This window comes from Pyrgilauda ruficollis, unplaced genomic scaffold, assembly GCF_017590135.1.
Source record: "Pyrgilauda ruficollis isolate IOZ18807 unplaced genomic scaffold, ASM1759013v1 scaffold119, whole genome shotgun sequence".
NCBI lineage: Eukaryota > Metazoa > Chordata > Aves > Passeriformes > Passeridae > Pyrgilauda > Pyrgilauda ruficollis.
In genome coordinates this window covers 1282940-1299166 of record NW_024510210.1, presented here as the reverse complement: position 1 = coordinate 1299166, position 16227 = coordinate 1282940, and the positions used below count along the sequence as shown (strand labels likewise).

General features: G+C 41.9%; 1 protein-coding gene across 6 annotated transcripts in view; it reads left to right on the top strand.

Moving 5' to 3' along the window:
* TEAD1 (TEA domain transcription factor 1) overlaps nt 1–16020 on the top strand; it is a 152829-nt gene extending 136809 nt beyond the window's left edge. For all 6 annotated transcript variants that reach the window (XM_041485425.1, XM_041485433.1, XM_041485417.1 and 3 more), the window contains 3 exons: nt 8344–8484; nt 9364–9516; nt 10161–16020. In XM_041485425.1, coding sequence (XP_041341359.1) covers nt 8344–8484; nt 9364–9516; nt 10161–10274 — 408 coding nt within the window. In that variant the 3' untranslated portion in view covers nt 10275–16020. The remainder of the gene's footprint in view (nt 1–8343; nt 8485–9363; nt 9517–10160) is intronic.
* The last annotated feature ends 207 nt before the right edge of the window (nt 16021–16227 follow it).

Here is a 16227-nt window from a genome sequence, read left to right as displayed (position 1 = left end):
GAGACAAAGAAACGTTGTGTAGATGTTCAGAGGGTGAGTGTGCAGCTGTGTAGCTAAAGCCTGTGACATGATACAGTTCAGCAGTCAGGATGTGCAGACAACTTCAATCCAACATTGCCTAACCTCACCGTGCCTTCCAACATAATGGCCTTTTAATACAATTTCATGCTGTATTAACTTAGAGATTAAAAAACATACAGTGCTAACATCCTTCTGAGTTATACATTAAAAATGTGGTGAGAACACTTTCCTGAGCTATGATCTTAAAATAAACCAGTGGATTTTCTCTCTCATCAAGTGGGAGAGGCAGGGAGAAGGTGCCTGGGGTAGTGTTTGAGTGTTGCAAGAGTCACGATGAATGCTCTTCTAGGAAAAACTTCACACCAGTGGCCCCCAGTCCTAAATGTATGTAGGAATATGTACAGGAAAACCAGAAGATAGCTAGTCATGAGAATTAGATCCCAGACTGTCAGCTCACTGTCCTTTATTTCACCCCCATAGGGCATTTCTTCAGAAAAAAAAAGGATGCCGTTCCCTTTTTTATGGGGAGTGCTAAAAAACTGTTTTAAACAGTCATAATATCACCAGAAAAAAGCTGGCACAGGTTGCTGACAGTGTTTTTGACCATATAAGTCACCTCAAATTTATTCATATGAACAGAGATTAATTTTGGCTGAATGAAGTATCTGGTTCTGAATAAGTATCTACTCTCTCATCATCTGCTACCTCCTCCTACTCTGTAAATTCACCTCCTCCCTGCTTCTGTTCATGATGTGTGGTTATTGCTTAGTCCCAATACTCTGTCTCACCATTTATTTCCCCCTTCCCATCCTTTGTGTTGCCTTCCTCCTTCATTACATGCAGCCATCAATCATTTGCTCAGCACTGTAAACTACTGCATCCCAGGTGATCAGGGGGTCCTTGTTTTGGTGGGCAAAAGAGGAAAGTGAATTTTGGTTGGGCAAATAATTACAGGTGTGAAAGCACTCTGAGGTGAATCACTGAAGAAAAGGCAGGGTCTGAGTGGAAGAAGCCAAGGCAAACTAGGGAAGGGAAGCTGGAGAGTGTCATATGGGAGAAGCTTGAAAGTGAAGGTGAGGATTTGGGATGGTGACCCTGCAAATGGATTTAAGGGAAGTCAGCATGTCACTGGAGGCAGCACAAAGAGTGTTTTGTTTGGACATTAATTGAGCTGTGGAATGGGTATATGGGAAACAGGAAGACCACAGATGAGTACTTGTGCTGAGGATGACTAAGGCAGAAAGCAGCTGAGCTCTGGGAGCAGGAAAGAATACTCCTCTGGCTCTTTCCCATTTAGTTCTGCTTCAGGCTGCTCACCAGCACAGTTTGCCCTGGTGTCCTGGTTTCATTAATAAGGTTTGACTACAAAAAAAGTGGGAGAGAAAGGTCTGAGATCTTGCAAGAAGACATTTGCCAGTTGTGGAGTTGACTTAGCAAGGCAGCACCGGGATGGAGTACAAAGCAAAGTTTGCTTTGCTTTGCAGAGCTTTATTGGTTTATGCAGATTGTATCTCATGGGAAACACAACCTGATGCTGGGAATGGATGAGCTTCTGGCCCTGGTCCTGGTGACACATCTGGATGTCACACTTTTGGGCCTCTTCCTACCTAGAAGTGCAGGAGGTACAAAAGGAAGAGACTCCTCCTCCTACACCACCTCAAACAACCAGCCCCACGCCCTGCAATGCAATGCCCTGGTCCTTGTCTTGCACCTGGAATGCAATGACTCTGTTCCTCTGCTTTATCCCAGGTAGTCACTGGGAACCACAGAGTTCAGGGAAATTGCCACAGAGACAGACTTTTACCCTAATAGAGGGAATTTTACTCGGTGTGTTGTAAATAAGGAACAACGTACTGATGGTGTGGCACAGGAAGTTTGTGTGACAGGGATATGAGGCTGGAGATTACTGAGTTACAGAATTAAAACGAAAATAAAGGTTGCTAAACAAATGTAAAAGCTATCCTAGAACACTGATGCAGAATTCAAGGAAGGCTGAAGAGTATCTGCAGAGGAAACCTTTCCCTGAGTGCAGGTTAATTGCACAATCCTGCTTCTCTCACCTTATGGGACTAAACCCAATCTATGCAAAACAACCAGGAATAATTTGTGCCATCTAACCTTAATCTGAGTATGGTCAATGTTCCTGGTGGTCAGTTTGTGACTTGGGAATAGCACCAAAGTTTTCTGCTCTTTGAAGTTCCAGTTAGCCTGTCTGAAAGCCAAGTCAACACAGGGTGCCTGTGCTGGTTTCTTTTATTGGTTCTATCCATGTTCATATCTAGTGCTAGCCCCACTGATTGCTCACTACTATTCCTAAATTCTCTAATCCTAAACAATACACTTAGGCCTCCTAGACTAAATCCTGCTGCTGTAACTTTGTTATTTCTTTGTCAGGTTTTGCCTCAACCCCAAGTGGAAATTTTGAGGGAAATTTTGCATGGCTTTCCATGTAACCTACAGCAGTGTGCAGTGGGTCCTGCCTCCATTGGGATCCTTAATGCTGGTGTAAGCATGCCTTGCAATCACATGCTGGGATTTTGTGTCTCTCACAGTGCCAAATGCTCTGTGCCAACCTGAACTCTGATTTCTGCAGCTACAGGGACAGGTTTGGGGGCCAAATATGTCTGAAAGGAGGAGGGATGTTCTCTCATTGGTCACATAGGAAAAAAACAACTGATATAAATTAATGTTGGCCTGTCAGGCTTTCTATGGATCTGATCCACTGACTTAATTTTGTGTTTGCAGTAGCTTGAACTATTCTTCCAACTGAGGAAAGCTTAGCCAGAGCTCACTGCAACTCTGAAACCAAGATCCAAACTCATCTGAAGATGCGTGGATGATATTAATTGATGTTTAAAATGAATGCCTCTATTTGCAGGAATCTGCAATGCAAACTAGGAGTTTTAGAAAGTAATGCATATTATAATTAGGGCAAGCTTTTAAAGATGCTTTGAAGTCCTAAACATTTTTGAAATTCAAATGTGGGATGGAAATAAAGGAATCTACACAATAAAGGGGCATTAAATTATGTCTCCCAAAATTTCACTGTTTTATAGATGTAAATATATGCCATAATTAGTGGTAAGTAACATGAGGAGGATAGTTAAGTTTATTCCTATTCTTATTCAAAACAGCTGTGGCATGAAAAATAATGCTCCTTCTCTTTGTGATACACTGGAACAAACAATTTACCCATGTAATCAGTGTTCAGAAATGGCTTGTGCCTGTGGTCTCCTCCCACCCCCTCCTGAATTTATCCCCATGTGCCTCCAGCCGTCTTAAAAGGTGCAGAGATTCTTTGTGCCTTTCATTCACGCACACACAATTGTGGCTACTGTCCCTTCCCTTCCCTTCCCTTCCCCTCCCTTTCTTTTCTTCTTTTCTTTCCTCTCTCTTTCTTTCTTTTTCATTGCATAATCCAGAATCTTGGAGTTCCCTCCACACACACACAGCGTCACTGCCAAATGATCTGCAGCTCACAACTGGGGCCTGCAACACGAATGGCTCCAAGGCCAGCATGCAAATGTATGCAAAACAAATGAGATATGGAAGAAAGCAGCCATGCAATTGCCTTTCCCCATGGCAGCCCCCTGGCCCGGAGAGGAGGACCCTGAGTACGCTGGTGCTGGGTGCCCAGGGAAGGGGCAGGGCGCATCACCAGCCCAACCATGTGGCAGCCCTGGACACAATTCCTGCGCTGCACAGCAGCGTGCCAACGGCCCAGATGCTCCCTTTGGAAAAAATTGCTTCACAGTTTGGAATCCCTGCTCTTTGGTGGAGCTCTGGAGAGGAGGAGGAGGGGCACGGTGCGGGCGCACGAGTGACCCACCGCCCCACGGCCGCTCAGCCCTCGGTGTTGTTCATAAGTGACCTTATGTGCTTCGTGTTAATGCTGAGTGCCAGTGCAAGCTGCTCTGGCCCTCCCCAAATCCCACTCTTTCCAGTGGGTGCTGTTTTCCTTCTACTCAGCAGGATGGATTTAGACTCTTCTCAGCAATTTTTGCTGGAGTTGCTTTTTTGTTAGCCAAAGCTGTTATTATTACACAAGCACTCTACCCTCTGCCTTGCCTGTAGCACAGAGCCCGAGAGCTCTGCGGAAAGGAATGGGAAGATAGTTTTTTTAATTTATTTTTACTTTGGTTGCAGCCATCTCTCTTTAGGTGCAAGCTCCAGCACACTGGCAGAGACTTCTCCATTCAGTGTGTCGAACACTTGGTGTTCTTAATGTGCAATATTTCCAGTGCTACCCATTGACAAGCTGTGCTTTATTAATGAATTAATCATGCTCTTGCACTGGAGACAGGGTGCCAGAAATCCGAGTGCCTCTTCCACCTCCAAGTGCATTCATATAAAACTCAGTGCCCAGAAATAAATCTAAATTAGAATTTTACTCTTAAAAGTAAAAAAAAAAAAAAAAAAATTAAAATTCCATTTGTGGTGTTGGGGTTTTTCCCCTCTAAATTGTATTGATCTTTAAAACTCTGAGTAAATGGACTCCTGTTCATTACATGTGATCATCCCATAATGTTTGAAATGCCATAATATTTGAACTCACATCAACATATTTGAAGTCACCATTCAAGCACTTATTTACCTGTATAGGCAGCAGGAGTGCTCCCCAAGCCCAGTGCCTGGAGCCCAGAGCACAGCTGCCTGAGAAGCTGTAGAGGAGGGAAAGCTGTTTTACAGCCCAGGAAGGCTTGCAGCCCGTGTCTGAAATGCAGGAGAACTGCTGGAGACAGAGCACCATGGAAATAATGCACCAGAGCTGGTGACAGCACTCCAGAGGCTTGGCTGTTGTCACCTGTTTCACAAGGATCATTGAAACAGGAAATTACAAGGAGAAGACTAATAAGATAAATTTCTGTATTTCAATTTTGTTGTTATTATATTTATGTAGCCCTACCTGCCATAGGTAGCTCAGGGAGTGAACCTCACTAAGTAACGTTTGCCTTTGGACAGTACCAAGCCTACTCGAACCAGAGCATCCCTGTCAGATACTCATTTGGTTAAAAAAGACCCCAAGGTGATTTCTCCTCATCTGAGAATTATGCCAGCATTCCATGGCCATCAGGGTTTCCAGCCCCTGCCTTGTTTCTCATTTTACTTTTGCTTAGCTTTAGCTTTCTGCCTTTTAATGCCCTTTTCTGCAAGATTTAATCTAGGAGAAGGCTCTTCCCCATGTAGCAACTTGTAGGCTATGACAAGGTTGTGGAAAAACTTCCCTTGGAAAAAGTAAGTAGATGGAGTTTCATTAGTCATTCACTACAAAGGATGTTTTCCAGACCTGAAATGATTCTTGTAGCTCTTTGCTGAACACTTTCCAATTTTCCAACATCCCTTCTAAAATGTAGACACAAGCCCTGGAATCAATGCTGTAGTAAGGAGCTAAAGCTGAATACCAGGGCATTCATTTATAACACATCACCTTATTCCCACATCTACGACTCTCACAGCTACAGGGGTACTCACAACCTTTTGGAGAAGGAAAAAAAACCAGCAAAAAATGTATTTTAATTTCATCAGTTTGAAAAATACAATTTAGCTTTCAGATGTATATGTTTAGACAAATCCCTTGTTATTTAAGGCATAATAATGTTCTTAAGTCCTTAAGACAAAATTGTTATAGTACTAAAAAAGGCTTTGGTGAAGCCTTCATTTAAGAGCATTTGCTTGCCAACTCCTATGATTTTTTAATGCTGGTGTTAGACTGTTTTCAAGAGTCTTCAGCTCTCAGCAATCTCAGCAATTAGATTAATATGAAAAATGTTTACAAAGAGAATTCTGTCCTTCTTTGAAAACACCTTTACTGTATGCTAGACTCAGAAAAAAAATCGAAGAGCAAACAAGTAAATAAAGATAATTCTCATCTATATGATCATCATGGGACTTTTGCAACTATGTTGTAATTGCATAAGAGTAAATCATGACCATTGAGTGATAGTTTCAAGTGTTCCTCACTGCAACATCGGGCCCCAGCCTGGATGTGTTGTGTACACAGAACTCCTGGCGATTTCAGCAAGGGCTGGAAGAGCTGTGGCAGTGAACAACAGGGTGACAGATGGCCACATGTGTTACTTTTCCAGGTTAAATGTCAGCATGTAAATAGAACAATTAGGTATTTTTTTCAGCAGGCTTCAAAATCAGAAGGCAGCAGATAAAAAGTTATCCTTTTTTAACTCTTAAACATTTGTGACTGCAGCTTGAAATGCAAGGTCTGTGCAGTTGATTTCTCATAATGTGAAATTGTGAGGGGTGGTTCAGTTATGATTTCTTAAGTATTTTGCTCATACCTGAAAGGAAAGAAAATGCTTTGCTAGTAAAACTGCAATTGTGGTAGCTGCAGGAATAATTGCATTCTAAGAGATTACTTCCATTATTATTGTCATTAATTGCAGCAGTGCAATGGTTTTAGGAGAAATCCCTGTCCTTCAGAAATTCCGGCGGAGCAGCGGCGGCGTGGCCAGTGGCTGCTGCAGTTCTCCACGTTTAGATGTTTGCCATGCTTTGATTGCAGGCCAGCTGTGATGGCAAATTGCTTATTTGCTATCAGCTCTGACCGATTCCTCACAGCTCCCTGTGACAGCCCTGCTTCAGATGCACATTAAACATTAACTGCTGACCTGGTGCGAGGCAGGTGCAAGGAACAAGGTGGAACAGCGATAGGATTTCTTCCTCTTATGCAAAATACGTGACTGTGGGGCTGTTTGTGTCACTGTGTGCAAACCTCAGGAGGCTGCTCCACTGATTAATTTACAAAGCCAGCCCCAAGTAGTCTTAGACCCATGTCTTCTCTGTAGCACACACTAGCTCAGTGTGTGCTGTTATCAGAATATTGTCTCACAAGGCCGTACCACAAATAAGGATTGCAGACAGTAAGGAGTATTAATGAGTTGTTGCCAAGTTAAAAATTAAGTAGCAGTTACAAATGACCTGAACTGTGGTGAGTGCTCCACACCAGAATTGTAGAATGGTTTGCTTGTAAGGAACCTTAGAGATCACCCAAATCCAACGCCTTCCACTAGACCTCGTTACTCAAAGCCCCATTCACTCTGGCCTCGAACACTCCCAGGGATGGGGCATAGGTAAGCATACCTGTAAATAAGGTTTTTAAAAAGTCTGAGGGTAAACATGAAGGTACCTGTCAAGTATTATGTATTCCATTTCTATATTAGGAATAGAACCAATCAAAGTGGGACTTGCAAGTGAAGCAGCTGCAGAAGTGCATCTCCCTGCTAAAATGCTCACCTCGGCTTAACTTTCGAGTTCAGGTGATTCTTTGCTGTCATGCTGCAGTAGCTGATCAGCTATTTCCACATGAAAGGAAAACCCTGCCCAGTCTCTCTCTGGGCATCAAAGATGTCAGTAGAGCTAATGCCTGAATCAACAAATCCAGCTGTGCACATCCCTAGAGTCTGTCTGTATCCATATCAGCGTGCTTTTAAATGGAGGGCTTTTGAAAAGAGCAGAAAGGGGTCCATGATGTCAAAGAGCAGAGTGGCAGAACAGCTCCAGCACTGCTGTGGTCCCAGGGAGGCTGGATTCAGCAGGTGACCTGTGTGGTTGCTTTGTAGCCAAATTAATCCTGCTGTGCACAGGGCTTGGATAATGAATAATTGAAGCTAGAGCTGCTCCTCACTTGATCCTGCGAGTCTTGGTGTCTGATGCTACCTATCAAAGGCAGCTGGATGGTTACTGAGGCTGCAGGGAAATGCTGGGAGCCATCAGCTCCTTCCAGAATGTTTGCTGGTGCTGGGCACGGCTGTGTGCACACGGGAAGCCTGGGGCTTGTGTCAGACTGCTCCGTGGAGTGCAGTTCTGCTCAATCAATGCCATATGGCCCGGCAGAGCCTTATCAGAGAGCAATCCTGTGCTGCCCAGCTGTCTCCTCTGCCATGAGGATTTCATTGCTTTAAGATGAGAAGAGGAGAAAGTGAGCAGTGGCCTCTCCAGAGTGGGGTGGCTCGGCTGAATTTGAGTCTGAAGGCAGGTTCACTTCCGAGGGGCTGGCTCTGGAGCCAGGCTCCTTGCAGGTGATCATTCCTCTGCTCCAAGGATTTCATCAGCTATCTGCCAGACAAGAATGTCACCTGTAGCCCACAGAAATACTGGGACATCTTTTATTGTCTAAAATTTGAATAAATTACTGACTTCCTAAGGTTTTTACTGCAACAGTTAGGTAGCTACTTCCCTTTTTCCACCGTCACTGTCATCACCTTTAAGCTCCCCCTGTTATTTGTGAAAAGAATCGTGAGCTAGCAACAGCTTATGCTGTTCACACTGTCAAATAAAAAAATCAAATCTTCACCTTTTTGCCCACAGGCTGACTTAAACTGCAACATCCAAGATGATACAGGAGCGTTTTACGGAGTCACCAGTCAGTACGAGAGCTCGGAAAACATGACAATCACCTGTTCCACCAAAGTCTGCTCCTTTGGAAAGCAAGTAGTAGAAAAAGTAGAGGTGGGTGTTGTGATGGGATATGTGCCTTTAGGCATTTCTTACCTTTCCTACACACAGACCTGTGGGGTGGGGTGAGGTCTCTGGTTGGTTTGCTGCACAGTGATATTGCAGCTGGGAACTAAGCCCCAGACCCACATCTGTCACGTACAAAACAGTTTTTGGGGGGGAATTTTATCCTAGAGCTGAAGGTTGAGCCTTTTCAGATGGCCTGGTCACTGTTTATGTCCTTCTTAAACTGAGTATGTTTTCTGACCATAACAAAAATAGGTTTTAATAATTTCTATTATTCCAAGCTTAGAGAAAGCCAAAAATCCTCAGAAACCACCATCTGAGCAATTGGTAGCTGGACAGCAGAAGTCCAAGAGTCACAGCCTTACCCTCCATCAGCAATCTAAGTCAGTCTGCTTTTCTTCCAGCTGTAGTCCTACATCTTTCTGTAGTTCATAAATTGCCTATTAAGTCATGCAATAATATATCTATGTTTGTATGTGCACACTTAAGTGTAAATATATAGGCTTATTTTTGCTGCTCCCTTTGCAGACAGGTGCCTCAAAATTCCTGTAAAATCATCTCATCACAGTTTTTGGCTTAATTAGTTTCTACTCAGTTTGGGACTTTATAATCCTCATCTATTCAGTTTGTTAATTTGCAGGTTGGAGAACAAGTAATGATATTATAATTATTGATAATTAAAATCCCTTGCATTTCTAGCAAGGCGTAGCATAGGTAAGCCAGGGAGTCAGCAAGCAGGCTTGTGAGTGTGTCTGAGCCACTTCCTCTTTTTCCTGTCTGCACAAAAAAAAGGAGAAAAACTGATTTACCAGTCACTTTTTTTCTGTCTCTGAATGATCACATTCTAAATGTTTTTAATCTTTTCAGACTGAATATGCAAGGTTTGAGAATGGCCGGTTTGTGTACAGGATAAACCGCTCCCCGATGTGTGAATACATGATCAACTTCATACACAAGCTGAAGCATTTACCAGAGAAATACATGATGAACAGCGTCTTGGAAAACTTCACAATTTTATTGGTACGGTCTGGCTTTTTTATCTTTCCACTTCTAAGATACTCTCAGGCTTTGCTCAGCTTGCAGTGTTGGGAACCAGTTTCTAAATCCCTTAGTCATTGTTGCTTGCCAAACAAACCATCCCACTGACTCCGGAATAATTCTCCTGGAACTGGGCGCTATAGACGCTCAGGATGAAAAGGCTCAGCTGGCTGTGAGCGTGAGCAAACATCTTTGTTACTCTCCACAAATTTCAGCTTACTTCTCCATTTTTTCCGTTCGAGTCTGGGGTTTGTAGAGAGCCTGAGGCAGTAACTTTGAACCATGGTGTTCACCTGATGTGTCCTTTCTGGAGCTTGGTTACGGTGCTGCGGGTGTTAGTGGCATTAATTAGTTCTTGGGCAGGGAAAACAGGCAGCAAACGCCCAAGAGGTGAGCTAAAGCACAGAGGAGGGCCATGTGGTGGCCTCTGAGCCAGTTTCATCCAGTGACCCAGCTTGCTTTCTCTGTTGCTCTGTGGTGTCACCCCAGCCAAGCTCTCAGAGCCACATGCCGCTGCTGCTGCCAGGGGATTCGGGCAGGACCGAGGTGACACAGGTCACTTCTTGTTTCAGCCCTGCTGTTTCCAGGTGTGTGATGTTCTGTCTGCCTCTTCCTTTCCCACACAGGTGGTAACAAACAGGGATACACAAGAAACCCTGCTCTGCATGGCTTGTGTATTCGAAGTGTCGAACAGCGAACATGGAGCACAGCATCACATCTACAGGCTTGTAAAGGACTGAGCAGTTATTTATATATACACTTCATTTCACTTCTTTATCAAAACACAGACTGTAAACCTCAACACTAAGTGGCAGTGCCTCTGGCCCAACTTTCACCCACATTTTTCTAAATCCTGTTTTAGTGAAGTCATTTTTAATGTGTTCATATATAATTGTAGCTGTGAAATTCTGGTACAGTTGTAAAAATTATTTCTAAAACTAAGTGTTCTTCAAATTTGTAAACCACAGTTCTTTGGGAAGACTGTATTTAAGAACCTAACGCCTCTGTCTGTGGAGGCCTATTTTTAATTCTGATAGAAAAATGTATGACAGAGCATTTGCCATGGGGAAAAACTGACAGCATTTATAAGAATTTATTTTGGGTTTTTTTCCAACACTAAATACTTGTTTTACAATGCAAGTGAAATTGAAATGAATCTTTAGCTATAACTGTAAATGAGTACACAAAGTTAATAATCTTTATAGAATTATCTTTGTAACTAATTAGGGTGGAAGATATGGACGAATGTAATTCACTAAATTATTTTTTAAAATGAAACATTTTTCTGTTTGAAACCAAATGAAAAAATATAGCCTTAAGAAACGCCTGATAGAAACAGACAGGTCCTAAAATTAGGCAAATTTTGTATTTTTTTCTCAACGCTAAAACTAATCTTCTAATCCATTAAACTTTCAAACAGGTATTGCAGAGAAAGAAAACATCACCCCTTACCCCTAACATATCTAGTGTATTTTAAAAGAGTATAAAGTTGTATTGTACTAATATGAAAATTTGATTATTTAATGAAAAAGATGGCTCATTTTGCAATAAGTAGGTAAATACTGAAGATTTAGACTTGCATTATATGTAGTCTTGTGTGTGCGGTTATATTTTATATGGACAACTATGTTTTTTAATAAGTTGAGCAAAAAACTTGCAACTCTGAAATCAAGAGATGAACGGAAAGAACTGACATTGCGACAGCATCGAGTCATTCAAAACAGAGAGCAAAACACTGATGTGTTTGAAAGAAGAGTGTGTACACCTCTGAAAGGATCAGCAGCTTTAATATCTGTGAGACGCTAGAAAATCACAACCAGCATCAGGCAAAGAAGATTGGAAAGTGGAGAATTTTATATTTTTTTTTCTCCTTTTCCTCTTAATCACGGTGCTCTTACACCTCTCCCAGTTGTCTCTCCAGGTCTGGCAAAGACCTTATCTGAAACAAACACACACCTACCACGAGGGCTCTGCTGTCCTCTTGGAAAGTGTTCATCCAAGTGGTAGCGTTCATCCTTCTGACCAATTCAGGGAAGACTCCAGGAAGCGAAGCACAGCTGGAGATATTTTAATACTGTAAGGCTTCACCCCACGGCCACGGGTGTGAGCGGTTGTGTGGGTCTGAGCAGACAGACCATCTGTCAGAGCAGCAGCCTCACCCCTCCTGCGCGGGACAGAGGGTGTTGCTCAGCCCCTCTCCTGCTGCTGCCCCTCGTTGCCCAAGCAGAAGTTGTTGGGGCAGGTGCTGGGCCAGCAGAGGCTTCTCAGGCAAAACTTTTGTCTGAAAGGCTGAGGGCTGCCTGACCAAGCACAAGCCACCTTAGGGATCAGTGATGAGTTGTCAGCAAAGAGGGTTCTTAGGCGAGTCTTCTGCAGTCCTGACTCAAAGGTCACGCTTAGCAGGCCCTCCCTACCCCTGTGATTGTTCCTGCAACCAGCACAGTTCCCGTGCACAGTGTAAGCATTGAACTTACTCCCAGGCCCAGTGCTGTAGTCTTCAAACAAGCAACTCTAATCCTTTTCTTTAAATTATATTCCTGCATAATCCTTTCTGTTAGAATTGCCCACTGCTGAAATGTCTGGACTAGACTGGAGCCTAGGCGAGGTAGTGGGTCAGACCAGGACCATCCCTAACGCTGGTGAGGTCTGGGGATCGAGGAGGATGCAAACATCACTGGGGGAAGGGAGACTGCTTCAATCTCTCAGCCTGATCTGACTGCACGAGGTGGGTGGTTTGGATGGTTGCTGTGATGTCTAGCTGTTACCTGCTTGTGGATATTAGGGCTGATGATCTTTCAGTTGATACTCTGCAAAGTGAACAGAGAAACGTGTCCATGGCAAGGTCTCTTTTAACGCTCATTTTTAACACTAACAATCACATCAGGAAAAGCACTGCATTGTAACAGCCTAACGGTAGCCCTTTATTCTAAGCACTTGGTGTTACAAGTCAAAAACTACTTTTTGGTTTTTGTTCTAAAGTTGTCTTTTATTTAGGGTTTGAATTGTGGGTTTGGTGATTTTTTATTTTATTTTTTTTTTAATAACAAGCAAACTCTTTAAGGCATATAAAGTATGTAAGTCAATTTGCAAAACCAGGTACAGTTTTGTTTGTTTTTTTTTTTAAGTAGGATCTGGCACACTACATATGCCATAACTATAGGGTATAAACAGTCACAATGTTTATTGGTGTTCACATATGTAACGTTAGGGAAACTACTTCCATCGTCTTTTCTTTACAATTCTGTAAATGATCCATACCCTGTATATGTTGATTCTTAAAAGCCTTAATCCTTCAACTGTTGAGTGTGGGGTGTGTAGTCCAACAGGCTGCCTGTAAACTGTGAGCTCTTTTGTAAGCTGGAAGTACTTATCTTGTTACTGTTACTTTTTTGTAGGAACCTTTTAATTGAGAGCTGCCAAAGCATTACAATATGCAGTGCCTTAGCATTATATTAGAAGTACCTTTTAGCCTCTTAACATTAAATTTTATACATTGTTTTCTTAATTGGTTCCATTTTTAAAATATGCGTATTTTTCCCTGCAGAAACGCTCTTTGACTGCTTGGTCTGAACCAGCTGTCTGTACAAGTCAGTCCCATTGCAGTGAGATGCCTATACCAAAAGGAAAGGTTACAGATCTGTAGTTCTCCGTGAAAAGTGAATTGTATTGATGAATGCTGCCTTTTTAAATTTCATGACCAAATAATTAATTGTGACTCTTCTGCACTCTAGCATGAAAGTGCCTTTGGTTTGAAATTCCAGCTTAGAAAAGTGCTGCCATAATAATGACAATTTGTAGAGAGACCAAAAATATTTAGTTATCACCGTAATGCCTTTGGTTTATTGGAATAAGTTGAATCTACAGGCCTCCATTCACAAAAGAGCACCATTCATAGCAAAGGGATTTTGCTAATGATCAGCCTGCTGAAGAAAACTCTACTGTTTGCCATTTCTGACAGCATTGCAAACCAGCAACTGATTCGTCTGTGATGTAAAAATGAAAATATTCCCATTTCTATTCTCTTCATCCAGTCACACATCTGCATAATGAGAGATCCATATCCTACAGAATTTCAGTGGACAAGCATGGCTTCATCGATCTCCTCTAATAATATTTTAGTATCTGTGGAGATTCTTTGCTTAGACAGAAGATTTTGTTTACAAAGTTGTGCATGCTGAAGGTCAGATGCATAGAACAAGAGGAGCATGGAGAACTGAGCGTAGTGAGGGTAAATGCAATCGTGTGGGTTTAAGCATTGAAATGTTGAGGGTGAGCATTGTGGATGAAGGTGTTGCTGGGGAAACTCTGCCCAGCACGACTCAAAACACAGGGTTGTTTTGTTTTTCTCCCAGTTGATGTATTGGGGGAAAAAAAAATAATGTAGCTCCTCTTAATAATGTGTCTGTTTCTGATACCTTCTGTGAACGGGGGCCATACTCTCCACCACAACTGAAATCAATGGGAAGAGGAGCAACATTTTAGAAAGAACAAATATCAGCAAAACCAAAAGCTGTCAGAGGGATTATATAGTTGTGAATACATTGTTAACTTGATTTTTAAAGTATTTGATGAAAACTAAGATTAACTTTTTATATAGAGAAATATTGTGACACTGTGTGGTAAATATTGTGATAATTCAAATTCCCTTTCTCTAAAATATTATTTTTGTTATTCCTTCAAGGTCTAAATCTCACTTACCTCTATAAGACAAGTAATCCTGTTGAACTCAATGAGACTGAGGTAGGGCAAAGACACTTTCGGCCCACAAGCAGAACATACTTTTCCAGTTATTGCCAAACATTATGGCTGTACTAGTCAATGTTTGTGATAAACTATACCTCTGTCTCATTCAAACAAGCGTAATGGTACCATTTGGGGCTGTTAAAAATTACTACTAACAAATGTAGTTTTACTTACTTGAATTCCAAACTGATTTTGTTTAGGTACTGCACCACTATTTTGAAGGAATCGCAGATCCAATGCCTGTTTCTCTCTTTCCCTCTCCACCACGGCTACAGCTCAGCTGGCAGTGGCTTGTCCCGTGGAGCCCCCACGGGATGGGCTGTTGGGAATAATGAAGGGTGTACATTAATGTTGAATGTAAGTAACTGGCCAGTCCAAGGCAGATACGACATTTGATGTGCTAATCCATATCTATTTATTTTTCCACTGAGAATCCCAGGGCATGCCTGCTGCCTGTAGCAGCGCCCCTGGGAGTTTCCTGGAGCCCTCAGTCGGTCACACTGAGAGCCCTGGTGTTGTCCCCCCTTTCCTTTTCCCGTGAGGATACATGTGCCCGGGCACAGGTGGATGTGAGGAGTAGAGCCCGGCTTTGTCCTTTGCTCAGGATGATCTCCTTTCCCCCTCTTATCTTTCATAACCAGATGTTTAGCCCCCCAGGAAAGATTGAGGCTGGATATAAGTCAAAGTACAAGAAACACTCTGGACATCTTCATCTTTTAACTTTTCAGGTCATTCTTGCTGAGGTCATGTAATTAGTTTTATTGTGTAAATTAAATCTTAAATGCACTCAGTTGACTAAAAGGAGATGGATCCCTGTTACCTCCTTACAGAATATGTGTTTTTGTTTTTGTTTTGTTTTGTTTTATGGGCCTCTGATTCAGGCTCATGACTGCAGACAAAAAATACAATATGTGCCTGAAAAAAAAAAAAGACAAAAGAATTTTATAACATTGAAAACCTGAATAGCCTTTAATTCTTCAGTACATTTTATGTAAAACAGGTTGGGGTTTTGTTTTGTTTTGGGGTTTTTTTGCCATGTGCATTTGTTCACATTTGTAAATGACTTAATGGAATTCTCACTTTATGTTTATTTGTGTAATGTGTATAAAATGGGTTTGTGACTTAAGCATATTCATATATGGTCAGTGGTTACTTTAATATTGTACTGCTGCTGGTAACTTTTGATGTAGAACTTGCCTTTTGATGATAAAGTACCTCTAGGTTAGACAGTGAGGGAAGGCTCTTGGAAAAAACTGAATGTTCTCCAATGTTTTCTTAACATATTTGCAGAAGCTTTCAAAAGGAGTTTCAGTCAAACCTCTTGGCAGTACAGTATTCTTGTATTTGTTATTGTCTGTGTGTAGGTACTGGTACCTTTTTTTTTTGTTTAAAATGTTTTAAGTGTTGGCTTTAAAGTGAATTTATCTTTAGTATGATAGTAATATGAAAATTATAGGTTTTGTGTGCAGAGAATTTTTTTATAAAGTGCTTTGTAAAAAAAAAAAAAATGTATTCTAGCTTTCGCGGTACATATGTGTGATAACTTTAATATCCATGACAGTTAAGTGCAATTATTTCATCACTCTAAAAATGCTATTTTTGTGTCGGTTACTGCAGGTGTTTTCATGTCTTTGCAAAGTGACACATTTTGATGCCTTCTTGATAAAGTGGTAGAATTTTTGTAGCTTTCTAGAAACTTTGTATTCATACAGTATCAATTGAAAATAAAGAAAATGAAAGTGTTTTGTGCATTTGTCGTAATCTCTTACCTCAATCTCTTCTTAGTGTTGGGCGTAGCTTTCAAAACCTTTTTCCAAAATAGCACAAGGCCAGACTTGCAGAGATGCCTGTGTACCTTCCTCAAGGTGCAAGGGAGATCCAGCAGGACCTACAGAAGCCTGGAGGGCTGGCACTCGAGGCTGGCACATCTGGAAGCCGTGTTCCATGAAG